The 26670-nt window shown below is 37.3% G+C and overlaps 1 protein-coding gene across 1 annotated transcript in view; it reads left to right on the top strand.

The window, feature by feature from the left end:
* Positions 1-26670, top strand: part of net1 (neuroepithelial cell transforming 1) — a 93179-nt gene that overhangs the window by 3918 nt on the left and 62591 nt on the right. The window contains exon 2 of the mRNA XM_039761349.1: positions 20801-20867. Within this exon, the coding sequence (XP_039617283.1) occupies positions 20801-20867 (67 nt within the window). The remainder of the gene's footprint in view (positions 1-20800; positions 20868-26670) is intronic.

The following is a 26670-nucleotide window of genomic DNA, read 5'->3' as shown; positions in this document are numbered from 1 at the left end:
AGATTTTCATAATTTGGAAATATTCTAGTATGTTTGGTAGATACTTTTGGTTAAGGTACTTTTGAAGGTGGTCAACATAAATTCCAGTTGTTTTATATACATATTGTTTTTAAAAGATTCTAGCCCACAAAGTTTAATGATTTGCTTAGGTTCTTACCTTGACTGTGAGGCGTGTTGAACTGGCAAACTTGTGTTATAAATTTCAGTCTTCTAGTCTGTACGGTATGCTGACTGCCTGATCTATACTGCTAATCGTTCTGTATTGGGAGCTAATAAAAAACAAAGCATTTACTATGAATAGCTGATTATTATGTTTAAATTAAATAACATCTTTTTTGTTTGGGATCAAACTAACCCCAGCAGCTAAAAATCAAGAAAATGTTTCAAACTGAATGTGTTTTCAACACTATGAATTGCTATTAATATTTATATGCTGATCATTTTCTTCCATACATTAGTCTTTTATTTTGCATAACAATTCATATCTTTATATAAAAAGCATGCAGTTTATAGTTCACTCTTAATTCTTTACCTGAATAGATTAAAAAGATAAACTTTGTTTTTTGTAATATTTCAGTAATAGTTTTCTTCTAGTTTTCTTGAAATCATGAAAGTAAACATTAATTAATTAATTGTATTCACAGATCACACCAACAATAAAATAGTAATTATGTCTCCCGGAATAATGCAATTAAAAAAAACAATAGATCACGTGAAATGAACAATGTCATGCATATTCTAATCATCCAGCATATTACTCTGCACATAAAGTACTGTATAGTGTTAAGGTATGTACTCTTTGCAGATATACAAAAATGAGGTGATAGATCGCCTCCCACCTAAATGACAATAAGACTATCACTGTATAATCTTTTTGCTTGATGACAGAACAACTAAGACTCTCACAAGGAACAGCAGTTTCAGATAATGAGACAACAGAACTACAGTTAGAGTGGGTTTGGGTGTCTCCACTTGAATGTCCCTCACAATTGGCACAGCCACTGATTTTCTTGAAAGGCGTCATCCTCTTGCAGTTTGAATTGTCACCAGGGCCTTTTGTGGCTGCCAAAGGAAGATCCTCCTTTGATTCAGTTTTCTACTCTCCCAGTATTTGGTTATTTAATTTCGTATAACAATGGAGTTCTAGTTGCTCCCACATCAACAATGTTGTAGAAAAGGACAGGTTGTCTTATGCTAGCATTTACTTGTGACCTTGTACAGTTCATCAATATCACTCTTTATTTAATTGTAATCCAGGAAAATTTGTGGCCTTCTGTATTCTGTTCGTCTTTATACAGCTTACACTTGGGGCAACAGGATACCTACACTACTGGTTTTAACGATAGCAAATGGTCATGTTTATGTCCTACTTTAGTTTGTGGCAAATTTACTTCCTGAATGGACAGCTACAACAGTTGTTCTAGAGGTCACATGGGCCAGGGATTGTAAAGAAGGAGCAATTATTCAACTCAGTTATAGCACGCATTCATTTTTTTCAACAAGTTCATCATATCCTGGGAAAGGTGATATATACATAAAGTGTATTATTATTATCATTCTTGCTGATCAAATCTTGTTTGTCTTTTACCAAAACCTGTGAAATGTTTCCTGTGACATTGTAGCCGGCAGTGTGGCCTACATATCTGGTGTTAGTAGTCCATGAGATCCCTGCTGCATTATCATTTGATGTGCTTTTTACAACTATCATTATACATAATATATATCTTCTTCCTTCTGGATTTGTCATCTCAAGGATGATTTCTTTTGATGGTGTTATTAATGACTTAAAAACAGACTTGATGTCAAGGACATGAGAGGCTGAGAGAGATCCTGACAGACAGTATATCTAGTGCGTATTTTGAATGTCTAAAGCTAAATCAAAGAGATATGTGTCATCTACTTATTTTCACATTTTATAAGTTTGCTTCTCCCTCAGTTTCCAGAAATCATAATGGTTCTCATGTGAACTGGTACATTTGTCACAAAATAATGATGGAGCAGGTGTGGCTCCCACACAAGCTATGAGAACCTTTTCATTCTTTGGCACAACAATATGGTAATTTTTTATAAAGGCTGAAAATTTACACTGGAAAGTTTCATTAGGGCCAATTAAAGAGAGAAATTAAATGTTCTTTAAATGTTTCATATTCTCTTATTTTTTATATACCTACAGTGCCTGGGGTAAAGTTGACCCCAAACAACACCTTTGTATGTAGGTCTGTATACAGAATTTTAAAAAGCCAGGGTTATGTTTTCTTAATGTTTCCACAATTGTTTTCTAAGAAATTAGGAAAAGTCATGTAGTATCAAGTAAATAAAGTTCATAGATAATGTATGTGAAACTCTATGTGGAGTCAAATTCACCTAAAACACAATAAGTAACTTGAAAGTTAATTGACATTTTGAGAATACCATACCATCTTCTAAGCCCACTTATTCCTAAATTTGGTCACTAGGGGATGAAGCCTGTTCCAGCAAGCTTAGGGTGCAGGGCAGGAGCAACCCCTGTATAGGGCGACAGTCCATCCCAGGAGACCATTTGAAAATGTAGCAGTTCCTTACCTTTAAACAGCATATACATTTTTATTGACATAGGTGAGATAAATTTACTACAACCTGAATGATTTCAGTGTTCAGATTTGTTTTAAGTGCATGTTTTGCTAGGTCAAATTTGGAAATTGCTTGAAATCCGTGAAAAAGTCTAAAATGTACTATGATACTCAAATGTTTAGTAAAAGTCTTGAGTGATGTATAAAAATGCAGTGTGTTCATTTGTCATGTGTTATATTAAAAATAAAAATAAAAGAGCCCAAGCAAAAATAAGTGTTTTCACTGCAGTATAAAATTATGCGTTTTAGCAGGAAAAGGAGATCAAAGAGAGATGTGAGGTTAGGAGCACGCACTGATACAGTGCATTGCCGCACCCACCAACTCAGGATCTAGATTAGGACCCGAGTGCAGCCATCCAAGCACCACACTAGTTCAGATGGAATAGTGTGAGGTTTTTTTTATGGTGGCTGGAGTGCCAATTCTGCCACCATACATGCAGGGCCTACATGCAGGGATGGATACAGATTAACGTCATACCCAGGACGGAGCAATTGCAGGTTAAGGGCCCAACAGAGCAGAGTCCCTTTTGGCATTTTACGGGATTCGAACCGGCAACCTTCCAATTGCCAGTGCAGATCCCTACCCTCAGAGGCACCACTCCACCCAAATAGGATTCAATAGGAAGCGCAAGTATTTTTTCATGATTATAATATCCTGTCATTGTCACTAATTAGTGGTTTCTTTAAACAAGCTAGTTAAGTCTCCAAATAACTTTTCAAGAGAGCAGGAAAAAAAAATAAAACCAATCTAAAACCAAATGGATTCCTGCATTTTGTGCCCAACACCCATTTAAAGTCTTCATCTTCATACTTTCAACTAAAATATGGGATCCCGCAAGGTTCTATACTTGGCCCAATTCTGTTTTCATTATACATGCTTCCTCTTGGCTCTGTTTTCTGTAAGCATAATGTATATTTCCACTGTTTTACAGATTTCACCCAAATTTATCTACCGCTTAGAAACAATTTCCTGGGGAGCTAGATGTTGTCAAATGTTTTCGATTTAAATCAAAGCAAAACTGAGATTGTGCTGTTTACTCCATCCAGTGTGACTGCCACTAACCTAGGCCATCTAGTGAAACATTACAAGGCACCCGCAAAAAGCCTGCATGTTATCCTCAATAATAGTCTTCAATTTGATAAGCAGATACTGTAATCTCTGTTGTAAAAAGCTGTTTTTTCCGTTTAAGAATCATTTAAAAAAAAGAAGCCTTTTCTTTGTTTTGCTGATTTGGAAAAAGTTGTTAATGCCATTCTTTCATTCCGCCTTGACTATTGTAATTCATTGTACAGTGGTGTCAGTCAAACTCTTCTGTCTTACCTGCATTTGGTCCAAAACTGTGCTGCAAGGCTTTTAAATGGGTCAAGTAAGTCTGAGCACATCACTCGTCAATCTTAGAATTGATGTAAAAATTTTATTGTACACTTTTAAAAATGTTTAAATGGGCTGGTCCCAGCTTATCTATCTGACCACTGTGTCTCTTATGACCCTTCTCGATCCCTGAGATAGTCTGACCAGTTGCTACTCGCCTTATCATGATCCAGGCAAAAGAAATGGGGTGATCGAGCTTTTGCTGTGATTACTCCTCGACTCTGGAGCAGCCTACTGTTTCAAATAAGAGCGGACCCAACCCTGCCAATTTTAAATCTTTGCTGAAAACACATTTTTCTCTCAGGATTTTAGTTGCTCATGATGTGTTTTTATGTGTTGCAATTTATTTGTCAGTTGTTTATTGCTTTTATTTACTTTTTGAAGATTATTTCTTTTTTATTAACATTTTATTTAATAATCTTTTACATTATTTCCTACTTTCATATACAGCACTTTCGAAAATACTTCTGTCGCCTTAAATCTGGTCTATAAATATATTTTGACTTTTCTTACACAACTTGAAATCAAGTCATATTTGCTACAGCATTAACATACTTCTGCCCAGGTCTCTGCTGTTTTGGGACAGCACACCCTTACTTTTTGAGCCCTGTCTGTAATTTGACTTGCTCTGTGCTGTAGAACTTTCCCAGCAAATACATGAAACTTTTGAAGTAGGCATACACTGTACGATAGAAACATATTTGTTAAGGATTGATTTGATTAATCTTTCTTTTTTAATGTCTTTGTCAAAGTAATCCTCATTTGCTTGGAGATAATTTTATATTACATTTTCTTTTCATTCTTATATTTGCTGAAAGTGCGTTTTATATTTAGTTTTATTTTATAGTCAGTATATTTATTCTAATTTGTTTTCCCTTTGCATGAAATGCATTATAGCATTTGTTTATGTAATAATTGTTTTCTGAAGATAATATATAACATTAAGCATGTTAAATTCCAGTGGATTTAAAAGCATTTTGTTTAGAATAATCGTAATGCTAATTGGGAGGTTTTACAAGTTGTAAATATGATTAGTCAAGGTGTCACAATTTTTTATGGAAATAGAATAAGGAAGTAGAACAATTTGAACAATTTAATAATTAACAGTTGCAGTAATTCTGCTTACAAACAGTGACCAAACTAGCTAGTTTATTAAAACCAGTGGCAGTTTACAGACAGTCCAATCCAATCTAACGGAGGTTGAGTGATTGCTTTTTTTATCGTAGGCAGTACCTCTAGCAAATGTGACTACAAGTAACGTCTGACTCGAGTGTCCTCTAGCTGTTTCAGTTTTACCTGAGGACGTGGAGGGAGCCAATATTAGTTCCATACATTCATGGTACTCCTAAGCATGTTTGCGGCTAAGGTGGTGCAGCAAATTGCTTGTGTTGCCGCCTCTGGTGACAACTTTAGCTCCATAGCATTTGCAGTAAATAGTTGGTTGGTCCACATCCAGGAACCTTTTAAAACCAAAATCTCCAGACAACAGACGTGGTTCCTTTTTTCGGCAAAAGTTCTTCTGTGTCATCATGTTCAGCTTTATCGTCTGCTACAGCTTCAGTTTTGGAATGTTCTCTGTCCATTTTCACCGTTCAATACCTCCACTAACACATGTACTTCGTTGCATGTGTGTTAAGCGGTGTAGCAGTGAAAAAGGCCCCCCCCCCTTAAACAGTTTCCTGCTGCGCCAAGTTCCGAACGTTGTTTAAGCTATTTAAACCGGTATTGCGGTGTAAGGAAAATTCATATCATAACAAAAATAAAAAACGGTTTTCGGTATGAACCCGGTATACTTCCCAGCCCTAAGATGCACTGATCAGCCATGTTCTATTAGTTTAATATAATTATGCTGCAAGAAACCGAACCAGCGTAGTGTACAAGTGATAGGTGGGGATGTTTTCTGCACAGAGCAAGAACGCTCTCAGATTGATAACAAAATTATAAATTGTAAAATTAGTTGTTTATCTTCCTAGAAATTATTATTGATGTAATGTTTATTTTTATTATTGCCTCATAAATTTCAACTGCTGTGTCTGATGCTGTCACAGAAGGACAGTCTGAAAATTATTTTTAAACATTTGTGGATAAAAATCAGATAATTTTACTCTTTTTATTCATGAGTGATATTTTTCCGAACCCTAATGCTTACACATGAATTGTACTGAGCCTTTTGGCCAATAATGCCGCCCCCAAAAATTAGCTGCCCGGAGCAGACCGCCCCCTCCACCTGCCCCTAGCTACACCACTGCCCAAGTTCAAGTACACAAAGCAGTTTTTAATTTTTAATAAACTTGCAAACCTGTCTGAAAACATGTTTTTACTTTGCCATTATGAGTGTGGGTTGATTGAGGAAAAAATGTCAAATTCATCAATTTAAAATATTTACAACATGATAAAAGTGTGCAGAAAGAGAAGGGGTGCAGTTACTTTATGGATCACACATACATTAAGTAAGAAGTAATAGGGATGGAAAAGGATGAATTTCTTGAGGAGAAAACAATGCTTTTTAATGACCTCTAGGTGGCATTGTTGTAAAGGTAATTTTACACAGACTTCTATGATTAACTTTTACTTTTAAGCTTGGAATTTAAAGCGCAAGCCTTAACTGTGTATATCACTTTTGCTTTTTTTTGGCTCATGTTACATTTTTATAAATAATTAAGTAGATTAGCTTTTCAGGTTTTAATAAGAAATCCCAGATTTTGTAATCATAGAATGAACTCGTAGTAAGCTAAATGGAACTTTAATCATAGCATAAATATGTTTAATTCTTCAAAGAGCGTACATTTTTTGTTTCGCAATAATCCAGTCGAGTGCAGAGGGAGATGCAATAGAATAACCTCAAATATAGTCAAATGAAATTGAAGTAAATTGTATGTATGTGGGTGTGTGTCTTCTAAGCCACTGCTGGGTGGCCCTCTACTAACTAACAAAAGGCCAGGTATGCAATCTTTGAATTCATACATGTCATGCACAGTTATTTAGGTTTATTCAAATCGGGAAAGTCTTTTAATACCTTTTTTTTTAAGAAAAGGGTAATAAATAATTAATTTTCCTGTACAGAATTCTCTGTTTAACAGAATTAGCCATTTTTCATAGCAGGGAAGGATCCTCTTGTTGTTTGTGTTTTGGGGGTGTGGTGTATATGTGTTGCCCCATCCTATTTCTGCCTTATGCCCAATGACTGATCTTATGTCTGGTTGCTAACATAATATTTAGATGAAATATCCTACCTAGCGATATGACAGTTTTGAGGTCTAACAGTAAACTATGCTTCCTTTCATCTAACCCTAGTTGACCATTTTGGAATTTCTGGGATTGTTTCTGTAACTGTAAACAACTTAGTCTCTTGCAGCCCTGTTTTTAGGTTCACACAGTAGCAACTGAGTGTTGCCCATCCTCTACTTTCACAGTCATATTGGTGGCACACTCTGGGATCTCAGTGTGTCTATTTCAACTAAGGATTGTATAGTGTGTAGCTCTGGTACTGGGTTTCATCTTGGTGATGTGTAGTGTCTTCCATTCCTGAGCAGTTGCTGTGCTGAATACTGTAATCTTCTGTCTGTCCCTAGCCCAACCCCAATGAATGTAAAACTGTGCCAGTATGCAAAAAATGTCTAACTTAGTTAAGAACAGGCGATAAAGTGCACATATAAATCTTATTTTAAAATAGCAAAAGATTAAAAAAATATTTTTAGTAAAAAAATTATTAATAGCATTTATAGTTCACTTATAATGTTGAGAAAGTTTATCTTGGCCTCCATGCCTTCTTAAAACTGGATAGATCCAGAAATGTCTGTGCTCTTACGCAATTGATTTTTCCCCTTGCCAATGATGTGCCATAGTTAAGAGCAAAATCATTTTGTATGTATTGCGCTGGTTTAATTCAGGCATTAATTAAAGGTTAATTCAACTTTTTATTGGTTTTTAACTCATAATAGTAGAGTAGTGAAACACTGCAAATCAAATATATTACATAAATCATTATACTTATGAAAAGGAGAAATGTTTCATTTAATCTGATATTGTATTGTTTTGTTATAATCTACTGTATATGCTGAATTTTAACCTTCAGAGAGAAGGTTATACTGTTCAAGTTACTTGTTATATTTATTGACTTTTTTGCATAGAGAATTGTATTTTAGTTTATATGCAACTTTCAGACCTTCCCACATTTTGTAGAAAAATAGTGTTCAACACCAATGTTATGTGATCAGTTCCAGTTTGGATAGGAAAGATTATTAATCATTTTTCCATCAGTTTTATGATGTTATTAGCAGAACTTAAAAATGCCTGTTTCAGGTATTTGACTTGAAGTTGTTTATGCATCCAGCAAAAGATTGTTTCATGTGAAAAATACAGCTCTCAGGCTGAGTAGGGCCATGATTCAAGTATAAAGTGCAGCTTTCAAGACAGAAAAGAACCTGCCCAACATCTCCAGCTAAAAAAAGAATATTTTAAGTTCTCCTTTTTAAAATTACAATGTAACTGTCAGTGACCGAATAGCATTTAATATGCCTTTTTTAATATGCTTTTTTTTCTGGCGTAGAGTACAGCACAATAAATATCACATGATTCAGAGCATGTCAGTGTGCCATTACAATGAGGAGAGACCAGGCATATATTTAGGAATCACTTGTACCTCTTATTGGATGAAATGATTTGTTACCTACATAAAAATTATGTTTGGTACATACTAAGAAGACAAGCCATTCATTCCATTGGAACTTTATCAAAGTGTTCTGTGTAGAAGCAAAATGCAGTTTAAAAAATGATTGTTAATTTTATATATATATATAAATAAATAAATAAATGAATACACCCCACTACATTTGTCAGAAAACCTTTAGTTTCCTTTCAGTATCAACATTTTCAGTGAGATACTGTACTACTAAATACTCCCACAAATGTGGGCCATTGATTGCAAACAAGATTTGTTAATTTGCACACAAAAAAGTGATTTTCCTAACAAATTCATTCAAGCCCATGTTGCAAAAATGAGTACACCCCAATTACTGTATAGAGAAAAGCCACACTTAAGACTACAAAATTCTAATTGACATGCATTCAACCACAGGTGAGTCTAATGATTCATTTAAGAGGTGTCCAGCAGACAGGTGACTATAAAAGGGCATTACTTAACAAAGAAAAGCCCTTCCCATTTCATGCTGTCAGCAGTGGCTCCACATGGAAGAGAAATGTCAAAAAATCTGAGAAAGGAAATCATTACTTTACACAAAATAGGTGAGGGCTACAAGAAGATCAGCAAAGCTTTACATATCAGTCAAAATACTGTAGCAAAAGTGACCCAAAAATTTAAGAAAGATGAAAGTGCAACAATCTTACAGAGACATCCAGGCTGTCCACGGAAGTTAACATCTCGACAGGAGCGTCTTCTGATAAGAAGTGTTGAAGAAAATTGCCATGGAAGTTCACTGCAGTTAGCTAAAGCAGTAGAAAGCCAAACTGGAGCGATCGTTTCCCGTGACACCATACGGCGCACACCGCAGAGGAATGGCATGCATGGGTATTGTCCACGAAGGAAGCCTCTCCTAAAGCCCATGCACAAAAAAGCATGCCTAGAATTTGCTAGGGCCCATGCTGAAAAAGGTGAAGACTACTGGGACTTTATACTCTGGAGTGATGAGACAAAGATCACTGTTTTTAGAACTAATGGTTTCAAAACTGTATGGCGTCATAAAGGTGAGGATTTTAAAGAAAAATGCATGGTGCCTACAGTGAAACATGGTGGTGGCAGTGACCTTATGTGGGGCATGAGTGCTACTGGTGTTGGGGAGCTGCATTGAGCATCATGAACTCAACAATGTACTGCTCTATACTGAAGGAGAAGATGCTTCCATCACTCCATGCACTTGGTCGTCGTGCACTTTTCCAACACGATAATGATCCAAAACACACATCTAAAGCTACTGTTGCATTTCTGAAGAAGAACAGGGTGAAGGTGATTGAATGGCCAAGTATGTATCCTGATCTGAACCCAATCAAACACCTGTGGGGAATTCTGAAGCGACAAGTTGAGCATCACTCTCCATCCAGCATCCAGGCTCTAAAAGAGGTTATTCTTGAAGAATGGAAAAAGATAGATGTTGCAATATGTCGCCAACTTGTTCGTTCCATGCCTAGAAGACTTGGTGCTGTCCTTAAAAATCACGGTGGTCATACAAAATACTAGATGTACAGTAGTAGTTTTTGTTGCGGGGTGTATTCATTTTTGCTTCAACCAATTTGAGTAAAACTGAAGATTTTATGATCTAAGTTATATTATTAACCTTAATTTCATGTTATGGTGTTAAACAAGTGTTCAATAAAACTCAGCCTTGTGAAAATTTTGGAAATTGTTCTTTTGTTCATTGAGCTACTGATTAAATTCGTATTTTTAAAGGGGGTGTACTCATTTATGCTGAGCACTATATATAATATATATGAGTCTTTATCCGGGACAGTTTTTAAAAAAAAAATATCATGATCTGGTTTATATTCCTTTTTTTCACCAGCCATTTGATAAGGACAGGGATAAAGTTCACCAGTCTGTGTATTGGTATGGAATGTGATCCCTTTCTATTACATTCTGAAAGTTGATTATTTAAAAAAAAAAAAAAACAGCATACTTTTATTGCAGTCTTTATTGGACAATATAAAACTCATTGTATAATGTAATGGCTTTCACCTTGAAGTAATTTTTATTGAAAGGAAACTTGACATTGATAATATTTATTTATTACAGTATTATGACTGATTGTAAAAGCATAGCATAAAGAAGGATGGCCACATTCTCTATGTTTATAACCTGTAGTTTCAGTAATGGCAGCTTTGTTACATACTGTTGTACTGTTTGTCTTTGGCCTGTGTTGCTGTACAGTCACATTGGCTGTAACTGAAAGCATACATTTTTGAATGCTTAGGTGTTTTTATTAATATGCTTATCTTCCCAGTAATCTGGAGTTGAAGTAAATATTTAAATAAAAGGATTATTGCTGCACAGTGGTGCCATGGTGGGTCCTCAAAATAGGAGTTTAAGGTCAATCTGCAGCATTTTCTATATGTTCTTTTTGTCGAAGGTTTAAAGAAAGTGTGAAAAACTTCTCAGAGGTCAAAAATATAATTGAGCTGAATCTGAATGGAAAATTGGATCTCTGCCCTTCAGCTTTCTGAATTGACATATTTCAGGATGCACAGCCTAATCTTGGCATTTTACAGGTTATTGAAACTGTTGTTTTAGGTAGGTCATTCTAAACATGAAGATGTTAAGAAATTGGTAGCCTCTTAAATTTATAAAGATTCTAATAGCACCTACCACTATTTTTTATGTATGACATGAAGGCTAACAACCTTCCAAGGTACAGTATATAATTATTATTTTTGATATTACCTGTGTTAACAATTTGTTTGGTGGTTGTGTTTCCTGCCACACTAAATAAAAATAAATCACATAAGTAAAATTGGTTGACCTTTGGCATTTAACTGAGGCAAGTAAAATATATACCTGTATCTATATACTGTAACAGTTGTTCTTATTTTTATACTTGAAAACCCAGATGGTTTGAAGCATACATTTAATAACTCATTTCTTATTTTTGATAGTACACAGACTAATCATGTATTTTTTCTAAAAGATTTTTGTGTATGTGTTGAATGTCAGAAATCATATCCTTGTTTTCCTTGGATTGGCAGTTCTGTACACTTAACTCACTGTGCTTGTGCTAGGTTTCATCATTTATTCTTATCATGCAGCCCCTGTAGGGAGTGATCATCAGTGTTTACACATTGAAACAATTATCTTTAATACCTTTCCTATTAGTCTTGCAGTTTAATTTCCTACTTATAATATGGTGACAAAAACTCCACTCTTTAATTTCAGCTCTATCCTGGCACAGTACCCACCGAGGTAAACCAGATGAAGTAAGCAACATAGTGTTTCCGCATGTTTACTTGCTAAACACAATGAGACTTTGTAATATTAATTTTCATTTTATATAAAGGATTTTTATTTATGTATTTGATATTTAATCTTCTTCATTACTGAACTGGATTAAGCAAGTTTTAGGATAGATGGATAGATACAGAATGGATAGATGTATATAGAGTGTAATAAATTTCATTTTGTGCATGTGTTCATATTTTTTATATTTTCTACACATATATTGTATACATATATGAATACCTGTCCTCATTTAATTCTAGAATTTTTGTACTTGATCACAATGGTGTTTATAACTCTTTAGCACAGCGGTGCCCAGACTTTTTCGGCTTGCGGTCTACTTTTAAAATGACCAGGTCGAAATGATCTACCTACATTAAAAATGCTATATATATATATATATATATATATATATATATATATATATACACACACACACACATAGCATTCGAAGTCTGAATCACAATCTGATTGTTTGGGTGGTTACCGAACAGGTGACGCGTGTGGTTGGTCTGCAAGTCGGCAAACAACTGCCATGGGTGCCCTCTCAGTTGCGAGAAGCACATAATAGAATTTTACATAGTTAACTGTCAAATAATGCAAAGAGTACGCTAGACATGTTTCGCCCTATTTTGGGCTCATCGGGCGTACACACTCCACTGCACCCCTCATCGGGGATTGAACCTCGGACGTCAGACAAAAGCACTTCAATTGTGACATTGTGAGAAAAAAAATCCTCTTCCAATTCTACATTCAGCCCTCAAACATTTTTTTTTAAATCCCTTCTTTAGAAAGGAGTGGAAAGTAGCAATGCAGAGAATTCACTCACGCTCCATATGCGCAAAGCATACAATTATACAACTCAAAATTATATATCGAGCACATCTGTTTTATCTAAAACTCTCCAAAATGTTTCCAGGGCAAGATCCAACCTGCGAATGCTGCAGTCAACTTTGCGACCTACCGGTCAATCATGATTGACACATTGGGCACCCCTGCTTTAGCAGATGGCAGCAGTTTGTGTTAGAATGTACAATTCAGGTAGAGAATAAGTAAGGCCACATATGGGTGTATAGGGTATTGTCACATGAACAGAGTATAGTGAAATTCTTACTTGCATTTGCCAATCAACATGCAACATGTCCCCACTCTCCACTCCCGTAATCCCGTGAGTATAACGCACTGCTGCTCTCCTTATCAGAAATAGCCAGATGAATAGAATAATTGAATTTAATCATAATTTAATACTATGAAATGTCAACCTGTGTGAAAGCTTAACTATTGTGACACATCAAGTCCGGATGCATTATCAGCTACATACACCGAGAGATGACGGCCAAAATACAGTGCATCCGGAAAGTATTCACAGCGCATCACTTTTTCCACATTTTATTATGTTACAGCCTTATTCCAAAATGGATTAAATTCATTTTTTTCCTCAGAATTCTACACATAACACCCCATAATGACAACGTGAAAAAAGTTTACTTGAGATTTTTGCAAATTTATTAAAAATAAAAAAACTGAGAAATCACATGTACATAAGTATTCACAGCCTTTGCTCATTTTGTCGATGCACCTTTGGCAGCAATTACAGCCTCAAGTCTTTTTGAATATGATGCCACAAGCTTGGCACACCTATCCTTGGCCAGTTTCGCCCATTCTTCTTTGCAGCACCTCTCAAGCTCCATCAGGTTGGATGGGAAGCGTCGCTGCACAGCCATTTTAAGATCTCTCCACAGATGTTCAATCAGATTCAAGTCTGGGCTCTGGCTGGGCCACTCAAGGACAGTCACAGAGTTGTCCTGAAGCCACTCCTTTGATATCTTGGCTGTGTGCTTAGGGTCGTTCTCCTGCTGAAAGATGAACCATCACCTCTGTCTGAGGTCAAAAGCGCTCTGGAGCAGGTTTTCATCCAGGATGTCTCTATACATTGCTGCAGTCATCTTACCCTTTATCCTGACTAGTCTCCCAGTTCCTGCCGCTGAAAAACCTCCCCACAGCATGATGCTGCCACCACCATGCTTCACTGTAGGGATGATATTGGCCTGGTGATGAGCAGTGCCTGGTTTCCTCCAAATGTGACACCTGGCATTCACACCAAAGAGTTCAATCTTTGTCTCATCAGACCAGAGAATTTTGTTTCTCATGGTCTGAGAGTCCTTCAGGTGCCTTTTGGCAAACTCCAGGCAGGCTGCCATGTACCTTTTACAAAGGAGTGGCTTCAGTGTGTATACTCTGCCATACAGGCCTGATTGGTGGATTACTGCAAAGATCGTTGTCCTTCTGGAAGGTTCTTGTCTCTCCACAGAGGACCTCTGGAGCTCTGACAGAGTGAACATCAGGTTCTTGGTCACCTCCCTGATTAAGGCCCTTTTCCCCCCCGATCACTCAGTTTAGATGGCCGGCCAACTCTAGGAAAAGTCCTGGTGGTTTCGAACGTCTTCCACTTACGGATGATGGAGTCCACTGTGCTCATTGGGACCTTCAAAGCAGCACAAATTTTTCTGTAACCTTCCCCAGATTTGTGCCTCGAGACAATCCATTTAATCCATTTTGGAATAAGGTTGTAACATGACAAAATGTGGAAAAAGTCATGCGCTGTGAATACTTTCTGGATGCACTGTATACTGTATATGAATTCTGTAGTTTTGCTTGTTACCTTTCCTTCATCATACAGTATATGCAACATGGGTAAAAAGCCAGTATTTTGAATACCAGATACAAACTACATATGATACACCAATGTGTTTCTGTCCATCCATCCATTATTCAACCTGCTATATTCTAGCTACAGGGTCAAGAGTGAGAAAAATATACATAACACCACTCCTTGGACCATACTACACATTATTGTTAGCATCATTATTACTATGACTGAGATTGTAACAACATAGCATAAAATTAATAATAATTTTAATTGTTGGAATGGCTTTCACAATAACAGTAACAGAGAGTAGTGTAGTGTAGTGTTCCTGGGTGCTTGTACACTCTAATTAGGTTAAAATATTATGTTTGGTTTAAAATCTCCCTCTTGTAACACTCCTAAACCTTATTTTGTGTTAAAATTAATATAATGAAAATTATCTTAGCGTTTACTTGCCCCAAACGATCACCCAAATTTTACTCAAAGCAAACCCCAGAAGGACTGTTAAATGCAATATATTTTCATGCTAGAACAGTACAACGTGGAAAAATCTAACTGATGCATACTTTCACTTTACATTCACATTTAAACATAGTTCTGGCTTCAAGGTAACTATACTGAATTCAACATGGTAGTGTTTGCTAAGCCCATTCTGTGTGTGTCAGAAACAGTAAATCTTCAGGGTTTTCAGCTATAATAGTATCATGAGTATATAATGAAAGGGTCCAATGAGGGTTAACACATATTTTTCAGAATAGTGTGGGGACAGCAGTCAGATAACTGATTACAGCAATGGGGCTGAGGAGCTTTGTCAGAAATGAGTTTGTTCACTCCTGTAAGCAAAAAAGAGCTAAAAAGGTGTTGTTATAGCGAGTTAATGAATATAAATACCATTTGCAGAAGGACTGGGAAATTAGTATCTTGTATGATGAATACAGGTTCCTGTAATTGCAAGCTTATTGGAGGATTGAAATATTGTGAAAACCTCATGAGTTAATGGATATGGCTTTTTGGGTATCACCAATAAAATGGGGTGCGCATTCATTGTGTAATGTATGTTGGATATCTTGAATGAACAGAGCAATACTAATGCTATATCTCAACATTATTGTCAATCTGGTGTATTCATTCAAGCATTACAATATGTAAACAGAGCTTCACAGCAGAGTAACCTTCCCAGGCTACAAGAGCTGGAAAACATAATGTCTAGTCAAACATATGTAGGATCAGATTAGTGTCACATCATTGGAGCAGTGATCCACCTCCTGTGCAACAGCAAAACTGTGAGGCACAACAGATTCAACACGGGACAGCATTCCTGTGCCACTCTTTAAACACCCATACCCTCACCAATTTAGGCTGTTCTTCTGAAACTGGGTGCTAAAGTGACCAACCCATAACTATTTTCTCACCATAGGAACTTTGTTTTCAGAAAATGATTGAGTTCCTGTATGATGTAGGCACTTGTGTTACATTTCCACTGCACAACAAGAACAGTAGCCTTTATGCAAAATATGTGACATGCAAAAAAGAGTGATATGATGCAAAGTGAGGAGTTCAATAGGGAATCCACACATACTTATTGTGTTGGTGCGGTGTATGGTATAGTGCACTAGGAATACAGCTGTGAAGAATGATATGGTCCAAAGTCATTGATAATGCCAAAATCCAAATGATTAACAGATTTTTAACAGAGTTTTTGGTTCAACAAAAAGTACATACCGTGAAGCAGGAGCTAAAAATTATACCAGGATCTACCTACCAGGAACTACAAAAAGCCAAATTTCCTGCTGTAGGAATGCTATATAGTTACTGAGTTTCTAACTAGGCTTTGGTTCCTGAAAAAAGTTCCTATATTAGGAAAGTGCCTTATGCCTGTGTCAGTTAGTTAGTGTAAATTGGACCATAATCAAGCAGGAAGATTAAACAGGAATAGATTGTCTTTGTACTGTTTAGAAACACAAATAATAAAACACATTTTATTTATTCAGTGCCTCAAATGGTTTTAAGCTAATAATGGTTTTGGTTGGAGTGTTTTGTATCTTTATTTAAACTTCAAGGTTAAACCCTTTTTTGCTTTATGTTTTCCCATAAAATTATTTTTTAATGTATTGTCTACTTTCTTAAAGCTTCAGTTTCTAATCATTTATTCCTTTCAGGCAACTCATCTTCTATGATTCGTAAGGTACTGTGGTACTGAGCGCTGTTCATAAGCAGTAGAAATACATATTCTGCTCCAGAAATTCAATGATAATAAAAATGTCGAAAACTTGTTCCAGATTGAGTAGTTTTAATAGTTAGTCTGGTGTAATGTCCCATTTCCTGGTGTTTGCTTTGATTTAGGCAAGACAGAATAAATTTAGCAAAATCTGAAGCACTGTTTTCATTGAAAAGAACTGGATCTTTTTAAAGTTCCTTTTTATGTGTGTATTTTTTATAAATAAAGCGAGTAGCTTCGAGCAGTAGATGGTAAGTCATTCTACTGAAGATTTACACATTCTCAGGAGAGCTGATCCTGCATATTTTCACCAGGTGCTTCCTGTCTCATCATACAAATGATGTGCATCCATCCATTTTCAGTACGTGTTGTGCCCTTAGCCCAGATGGAGCAGAAGATGCATCAAAGGCTACCCCAGATGCGTAGGGCCCATGACAGGAATATCTGCTGAAACTTGTTTTATTCTATCATAGTCCTTATATTAACGATTCATCACACCTTCACAAGTGGGTGTTTTGTTAACTAAAACTCCAAAGAAAATGAACAGATAGTGTACTCTCCATACATTCCAACATAGATTTGAATCCAAGACCCAAGTGCTATGAAGCAGCATTGTACTGTATGTAGCACAGACACCCTGTGTTATATGACCAGTCTAAGTATGCTGTTAGAATAGTGAGAATCCAGCATTTTTAATATGATTGGTAGGGTAGATGGAGTTCTCTGAATTATAATATGAAAAATAATGGAGTACAGTTAAATGATTCATAGGCTGTTTAGATTCACTGAACAAATAAAAGGGCTTACGTGTATATGAGCAAGCACATATTCAATGGCAGTTGCTAGTTTTGCTATTAGTTATACAATTCTTGACAAAAAAATCTCAGTGTTGCTCCTAAATGAGCCCAACCTAATGTAAATTTGTTCTGCAGTACAATAAAACATCCTGAAGTATAGGTGTGCCTGTGCTGCTTTTGATCAAAAGAATCATTCTCAGGGACATGCTATTAGTAGCATGACTATTTCTATTAATCATTGATTCATACACCCACATTTTCCAATCTCTGCCTAAGTCTGTTCTTGTAGTTCTTTGCATGTAAAATTCAAGTTTAGGCTGAATGACAGTCTTCCTTTATCTTTGAAGTCTGTGTTCTGCTCTTAGTATGAGCTTTTCATTTTGTCCTGCTTCCTGTATATGTTATCTTACTGATTGTTTACTGTACTCTGGCTTTACCTTTCATGTGTGAGTACTGCATTATCATGCATAGATTTTTTAATATATTTGGGCAATATGTCAAAAATGTATATGGTCTCTGAAAAATGCTGGAATGTGCATTGCTATTTGGTTTGGAGCAGTTGGGATTCCCAAGAAAACACCCATTGATCTAGTGTGTTAAGGAGCTGGCAAAAAATACAATATTATCAGGGTGATAAAAATATAAATCAGAAAGCTTTCCAGAAAACGTGTGTTCTTCAGGAAAGTTAACACCAAATGCATTGTTCATGAATGTTTGTAAGGGATATTATAACAAAGTGGAAGTGATTGGGAACAACAACAACTCAGCCATGAAGTGGTAGGCCACGTAAAATCGGAGTGGGGATAGTGCATGCTGAGGCGCACAGTGTACAGAAGTCGCCAACTTTCTGCAGAGTCAATAGCTACAGACCTCCAAAAGCTCAAGAACAGTGAGTAGAGAGCTTCATGGAGTGGGTTTCCATGGCTAAGCAGCTGCATCCAAGCCTTACATCACCAAGTATAATGCAAAATGTCAGATGCAGTGGTGTAAAGCATACCGCCACTGAACTCTAGAGCAGGGTAAACATGTCATCTGGAGTGACGAATCACAATTCTCTGTGTGAGTTTGGTGGTGGTTAGGAGAATGGTACTTGCCTGACTGCATTGTGCCAAGTGTAAAGTTTGGTGGAGGGGGGATTATGGTATGGGGTTGTTTTTCAGGGATTGGGCTTGGCCCCTTAGTTCCAGTGAAAGGAACTCTTAATGCTTCAGCTTACAAAGCCATTTTGGACAATTTCATGCTCACAACTTTGTGGGAACAGTTTGGGGACGGCCCCTTCCTGTTCCAACATGACTGCGCACAAATGCAGAAATCAAGGTCTATAAAGAAATGGATCAGCGAGTTTGCTGTCGAGGAACTTGACTGGCCTGCACAGAGTCCTGACCTCAAACCGATAGAACATCTTTGGGATGAATTAGAGCGGAGACTGCAAGCCAGGGCTTCTCATCCAACATCAGTACCTGACCTCAGCAATGATCTCCTGGAAGAATGGTCAAAAATTCCCATAAACACACTACGGAGGAAAACCTTCCCAGAATTTCTGAAGCTGTTATAGCTGCAAAGGATGGGCCAACTCCATATTAAAGCCTATGTATAAAGAATGGGATGTCATTAAAGTTCATGTGTGTAAAGGCAGGTGTCCCAAAACTTTTGGCAATGTAATGTATGTTCATAAGCAGACCCTACAGTTTGCTTTTGTCATAAGTTAGGCTTCCGCCTTGTTGCACTGATTTCAATGGTGCACAGTAAGGATGTTGATATTGTAGATGTTTGTCAAATATATGACATCTTACATCATAAGGAATGAACATACTTCATAATGGCATGAATGTGGATTCTTTGGGTTAAATGGCATGCTTAACAATATCATCTTACTCATGTTGTTTTCAATCACTATTGTTTTTTTGTTTTACATTGGTCATGAAATATGAGGCGTGCTGAGTAAAATGTGCTAGCAGAGCAGCAAATGTGTCAATTTAAACCACTATTTTAGTGTAACAACTACCTCATCTTCTGACAGACACTAACCAGGGTGATATATATAAATTTTAACACTGTCTGCAGATGGGTAAAGCAGAGTCTGAAGTACTTCAGCGTCTGTTTAAGCAAGTAAGATTCAGTAAAGAAATGCAAGAATCAAACATCTTTTGGATAAGGTTTCCATCATTTTAATGCTGTATTGTTGCTGCAAAATAAATTCTTTGTCAATTGTTTAATATGAAATTAACATAATATTGTTACACTATCAAGTTAATGATTTTATTTCATTTTCTGAATTATCTATGTTGAAATGAGAAGTGTTTTCAGTAAAAACACTGGCTCCTTCTTAAAATATGCAATCAAAGAAATCCCTTCCAGTGTTATTAAAGAGTATGTCTAATTCATGAACAGAAGCACTGCATTTTCGATGTACTGTTGTTATGACTTAGGTACTGAAATTTTATTGAGTATAATATTTGTTTTTAATACATTTATCCCATTTGTACCATTCCTTTAATCTAAAACTTATGTTTGAGTTATGTGTTTTTTAAATTGTCTTTTTGAAGTTTCTTGTTTTTGTGCCTTGTAAGTTTAGACAAGTCTTTGACTGTACTCCTTTAATTTGCCCTTCTTACTTTGTATAATGCTGTGTATTCAACTAATTTGAGATGTCTAAGAGGAAGAAAAATATGCACTAAATCAATAAAGCAAAATGTATACTCCAGTAAAGACTAAAATTCCACATATTTTAAAAAGAGATAATATACTAGATAATACTTGTAGATTTTTAGGATTTATCAATTTGCTCTAAATTACAAAATATCCAGGAGAGTCAGTGAAATGTCGAATGTGACAGCAATATAACTGTTAAGGAACAGGTGTAATTTATACAAAACAACAACTTTTTTTTTTTTATAATATTCCTGGTGTTGTCCAAGACATTTTTCACAAATGTATATAGCAAATGTACTCTGTATGAAAGAAAATATTTTATGAGCAGACCATTTATATGAGTGCATAGATACACAGACCACAGTGACACACTGAATATTATTCATCTTCACTGCTACCTACAATCATTTTCTATAGTTTGTATGGTAATGAATTGACTGGTTAGTGTTGCTCATATTGTTGTACTTGAATAATGAAGTATTTTGAAACCCACCTTTTACAGTAGCTATGGTTAATGGAAAGGCTAAAATTTGATTAAAAAATGTAATAAGGAATTCTCATTTCAGGCCACCTCTTCGAAGAGGAAGTTCCTTTACCTTTTTAACACCAGGATCAAACTGGGATTTTACTTTGGTGAGTTTAACTGGTTTCTTTTTTTACTAGAAAAATTTTAACATTTTGTTTTCCTTCTTTTTAGAACAAGGTTAACAATTTTAATATAACTACAGTAATTTATGAATATCATAAAACCCAATATCTGGAAATTTATCTTCTCTAAATGTATTAGTAGAGTGGATATTCCAATATTCTCATTTAATTTATTTGTTGGCAATGGACATTAAGTTTAACAATGCTCTTCAATATCCAATACCATTTACCTGTATCACTTAGTAAACTACACTGGGTTTCTTTGCAATATTTCAAATTGCACTGTAAACATATGTACTGTAACAGGTATAGCTGCTGCTGACCAACTCCAACGAGTAGAGTTTACATTAGTAACTGATATGTGTTGAGTTTGCAAATACTCCCTATGGCAGTATCAGGTTTCTATGTTTGCTATGATTTTCAACCATATGCAAAAGTTGTAAATGTGAAGTTAAATTTTGACTGTATATTGACCACATAGGAGTGATTGTATTAGGTGTCAAGGAGTGACAGATTGGACCCGGTAACAGTCTTGCTAGGATGGAAATCTGCCCTCCATGAACTTGTAAAGGAATAAATAAGTTCAGAAATGAAAGGGATTTTTTTTTTACTGTAAAAATGGTTGCTATTGCTATTTTATTTGGAAATCAGCAGTTTCTAAGTTAATTGTTTTAATAAGGCAGAAAATAAAGTTAAATTACATGAATAAATGATTGTGATTAGATTTATAATATTTTTATAGTATGCTTGAATACGTACATGGTGTGTTTAGGAAAAACCATTCATAATGTACATATTTGTGTGGATAGCACAATACAATGACAAATATTTTTTTTGGCAGGGTACAGTTTGCATATTCTTCCTGAATTTTTTTTTTTTTTCCTCTCGCATCCCAAAGACGTGTGTTAGGTTAGTTTTTTCTTGGTCTCAACGAGTGTAGGTCTGTTAGTGATTCTACCCTGCAATGTGCTGGCACATTACATCCAGAGTTGGTGTATGGCTTTCCAGTAAATATGTGGGTTTCTATTGACACGGTACTCTAAAAATTAGAATTGGAAAATAGCTGGAAATGTATTTGTGTTTACAGAAAATTATAATGGAAACTTTGTTGGCAAATAAAAACAATGCAGATGCTCCTAACTCAACACACATACTAACTTTAGGCTTTCTATCTGTGTCTGCTTTTTTTTTTTTTTTTGCCCGAGTCCAGCTGGCTCCCTTTCAAAAAAAAAAAAAAAAAAAGAAAGCAGGCCAAATACCTTTCACATATTTATGTGATTGGATGGAGGAGATTTGCTAGGTTGGTTCATCAATAAAGGTTATATTTTTTTGGTTATTTAAGACGGCTTTTACATAACATCTTCCATTGTAGTCATTTTTTTGTTTTGTTATGGTGATAAGATCCACCTGGGGAGAAGAATAATTTCTCTCCCCGACCCCCATAATGTGAGTTGAGCCCTAATAAGGAATTTTGGCAGACTTGTGTTAGTTAGGAGAATAGACATGCAAGAAATAAATATAAAAAGCAAAAAGTAAACTCGGGCTTTTAATTTAGGAATTTAACTGGATGTTTAGGCTATGCTTATTCCTATACTGCATAGATGTGTCAGCATACATTGCACTCAGAAGTACAGGTGTTTCCTTCCTTATTTAAAAAACATTGAGGTGAGCCATTCTTCTTAATTTTCCATTCTGTTAGTACTAATGGTCCATCCATTCATTTTATTTCTATAATACTTTATGTTATGGTCACAGGGATATAGAGTCTATTGGTGCAACAAAGCAGCAAATTTATTTGCAGTGACATTTATGCACACAGTCCCCATAAAAATCAAACAGAGTCACCATTTGTACTGTGAGTGAATTTGACTGCCTAGACACATGTACAATATGCAAACTACAAAACGGACCCCGTAGGTGGGTACTATCTGGGATCTACATGCTCTAAGGCAAGAGCCCTGTATAACTACTGTAGTGCATGTTCAGCATTTTTGCATATCTGGTGTATTTGAGATTAAAGGGTTATCTGGAATTACATGTTTAAAACATATTGTGGGACACCTTCATACTACTCATACAGGTTGTGTAGATCTACAATATAACATTGAATCAGGTGAAAATGTTTCTTTGCCAAAACATGCAACAAGTTCATGATGGATTAAAATCTAGATTGCTTTCATAGAGCTCATAGTCAGCTACTAAGAATTAAATTAAGACACAGTGCACACAGAGGCAAACGTGTGACGACTTTCTGCAAAATCAAGGCAAGTTTTAAACAAGCTGGCTATATGTCTTGTTTACACCAGAGATGAAATTAGCTCCCCTGTTTGGCAATATAAAAATAAAATATTTTGTGTTTCAATGCTTCAATGCATATATATAAATATGGTATGTACTGTGTTAACAGAAACATGTAATCACAGAGATGGGCAAAACAACATACTTCATTGCTGAATATGAATATGCAAATACTAAATTTGTGTGAATTTTGTGTTTTTTGAAGGCAAATTAATGTTCATGATTATAACTCCTAAAATGTGATGAACATACAGTAGTAAAATGTATATGTCATATATGTGAATTGTTAAAATAAAATAATTACAAGTAACGTTAGTTTAGTTAATGTTCTAATTCTATATTTGTACCCAGGCAATAACAATCACAGTCACTCATATGATACTCTAAAAACAGCACAACAAAAAAAAATTCACAGGCATTTAGATTAATGTAAAACTGATATCATTGATTTTACACATTAAGCCTTAAACTTTGGGAAAATGTAAAATAGGAGGGTTGGATGTAGACAACTAAAACACTGCAACTTTGTCCATCCATCCATCCATCCTCTTCCGCTTATCCGAGGTCGGGTCGCGGGGGTAGCAGCTTAAGCAGAGAGGCCCAGACTTCCCTCTCCCGGCCACTTCTTCCAGCTCTTCCGGGAGAATCCCAGAGGCGTTCCCAGGCCAGCCGGGAGACATAGTCCCTCCAGCGTGTCCTGGGTCTTCCCCGGGGCCTCCTCCCGGTTGGACGTGCCCGAGCCACCTCATCTGACTCCTCTCGATGCGGAGGAGCAGCGGCTCTACTCTGAGCCCCTCCCGGATGACTGAGCTTCTCACCCTATCTTTAAGGGAAAGCCCAGACACCCTGCGGAGGAAACTCATTTCAGCCGCTTGTATTCGCGATCTCGTTCTTTCGGTCACTACCCATAGCTCATGACCATAGGTGAGGGTAGGAGCGTAGATCGACTGGTAAATTGAGAGCTTTGCCTTACGGCTCAGCTCTTTTTTCACCACGACAGACCGATGCAGAGCCCGCATCACTGCGGATGCCGCACCGATCCGCCTGTCGATCTCACGCTCCATTCTTCCCTCACTCGTGAACAAGACCCCGAGATACTTGAACTCCTCCACTTGGGGCAGGATCTCTCCTCCAACCCTGAGAGGGCACTCCACCCTTTTCCGGCTGAGGACCATGCTCGGATTTGGAGGTGCTGATTCTCATCCCAGCCGCTTCACACTCAGCTGCGAACCGATCCAGAGAGAGCTGAAGATCACGGCCTGATGAAGCAAACAGGACAACATCATCTGCAAAAGCAGTGACCCAATCCTGAGTCCACCAAACCGACCCCTTCAACACCCTGGTTGCGCTAGAAATTCTGTCCATAAAAGTTATGAACAGAATCGGTGACAAAGGGCAGCCCTGGCGGAGTCCAACTCTCACTGGAAACGGGCTCGACTTACTGCCGGCAATGCGGACCAAGCTCTGACACCGGTTGTACAGAGACCGAACAGCTCTTATCAGGGGTCCGTACCCCATACTCCCGAGCACCCCCACAGGATTCCCGAGGGACACGGTCAATGCCTTTCCAAGTCCACAAAACACATGTAGACCGGTCGGGCAAACTCCCATGCACCCTCCAGGACTCTGCTAAGGGTGAAGAGCTGGTCCACTGTTCCGCGACCAGGACGAAAACCACACTGTTCCTCCTGAATCCGAGGTTCACTATCCGACGGACCCTCCTCTCCAGAACCCCGAATAGACTTTTCCAGGGAGGCTGAGGAGTGTGATCCCTCTATAGTTGGAACACACCCTCCGTCCCCTTTTAAAGAGGGGACCACCACCCCGGTCTGCCAATCCAGAGGCACTGTCCCGATGTCCATGCGATGTTGCAGAGACGTGTCAACCAAGACAGTCCTACAACATCCAGAGCCTTAAGGAACTCCGGCGATCTCATCCACCCCGGGCCCTGCCACCAAGGAGTTTTTGACCACCTCGGTGACTTCAGTCCCAGAGATGGGAGAGCCCACCTCAGAGTCCCCAGGCTCTGCTTCCTCATTGGAAGGCATGTTAGTGGGATTGAGGAGGTCTTCGAAGTACTCCTCCCACCGACCCACAACGTCCCGAAGTCGAGGTCAGCAGCGCACATCCCCACCATATACGGTGTTGACACTGCACTGCTTCCCTCCTGAGACGCCGGACGGTGGACCAGAATCTCCTCGAAGCCGTCCAAAGTCGCTCTCCATGGCCTCTCCAAACTCCTCCCATGCCCGAGTTTTGCCTCAGCAACAACCGAAGCTGCGTCCGCTTGGCCTGCCGGTACCTATCAGCTGCCTCCAGAGACCCACAGGACAAAAAAGTCCTATAGGACTCCTTCTTCAGCTTGACGGCATCCCTCACCGCTGGTGTCCACCAACGGGTTCGGGGATTGCCGCCACGACAGGCACCACCACCTTGCGGCCACAGCTCCGTCAGCCACCTCAACAATAGAGGCACGGAACATGGCCCATTCGACTCAATGTCCCCACCTCCCTCGGGGCGGGTTGAAGTTCTGCCGGAGGTGGGAGTTGAAGTTACTTCTGACAGGGGACTCTGCCAGCCGTTCCCAGCAGACCCTCACAACACGTTTAGGCCTAACAGGTCTGACCGGCATCTTCCCCCACCATCGAAGCCAACTCACCACCAGGTGGTGATCAGTTGACCCCTCTCTTCACCCGAGTGTCCAAGACATATGGCCGCAAGTCCGACGACACGACCACAAAGTCGATCATCGACCTGAGTGGAACTTTGTGATATTTGAAATTTGAATTAATTTGACTCATCCATTAAATATTACTCCTTTGTAAGGTTGTTTTTTTTTTTTAATCTGGCTAAAGATGTAAATATAAATCTTATAATAACAAATGTTACAAACTAAAGTGATTCTCTGAAAAACAAATATCCAGAATTATCTTGGAATTCAGTAATTCTGCAGTACAGATATAATAATATTTGAATATTCATTTTAGCATTAATTTTAAGCAGTATTTTTCAGTTACTGGAAAGAAAATCTTGAAGAGTAAATTTAAATATGCAGATGTACAATGATAATATAATTTCTTTTTTATATACAGAGAGCAAGAGAGTTTTATTCAGCATCACATAATAATAAATGCAGATTTGGTAATTTGAAAACTATTGTTGTACAAGTGAATATTATCAGTAACAACAAAAGAATTAAAAAAGATGTTATTCGTGCAATGATTTTTTAGTTTTACAGGATTCTGTTGTGGTTGTGGAAGAAAAGCTGAACTCTTGTTTGTTTTTTTTTATAGCCAAGTGTACAATAGTCTCTCATAATGGAGCCATAATGAACAGACTCTTTGTCCAGGAATCACTCCTCCTTTACATGTTCATATGCCCATCTGAATTTAATACATTCTGCAGATTTTTTTTTTTTTTGAGGCTGAGTGAGAGATAGCTTAGCTGACATAACCAGGTACCACTCTACTTAAGTTTTAAGAGGCTGTAC

Source organism: Polypterus senegalus, chromosome 8 (genome assembly GCF_016835505.1).
Source record: "Polypterus senegalus isolate Bchr_013 chromosome 8, ASM1683550v1, whole genome shotgun sequence".
In the NCBI taxonomy this organism is placed as follows: domain Eukaryota; kingdom Metazoa; phylum Chordata; class Cladistia; order Polypteriformes; family Polypteridae; genus Polypterus; species Polypterus senegalus.
Note: the sequence above shows the minus strand (reverse complement) of the source record. Positions and strands in the feature narration are given on the sequence as shown.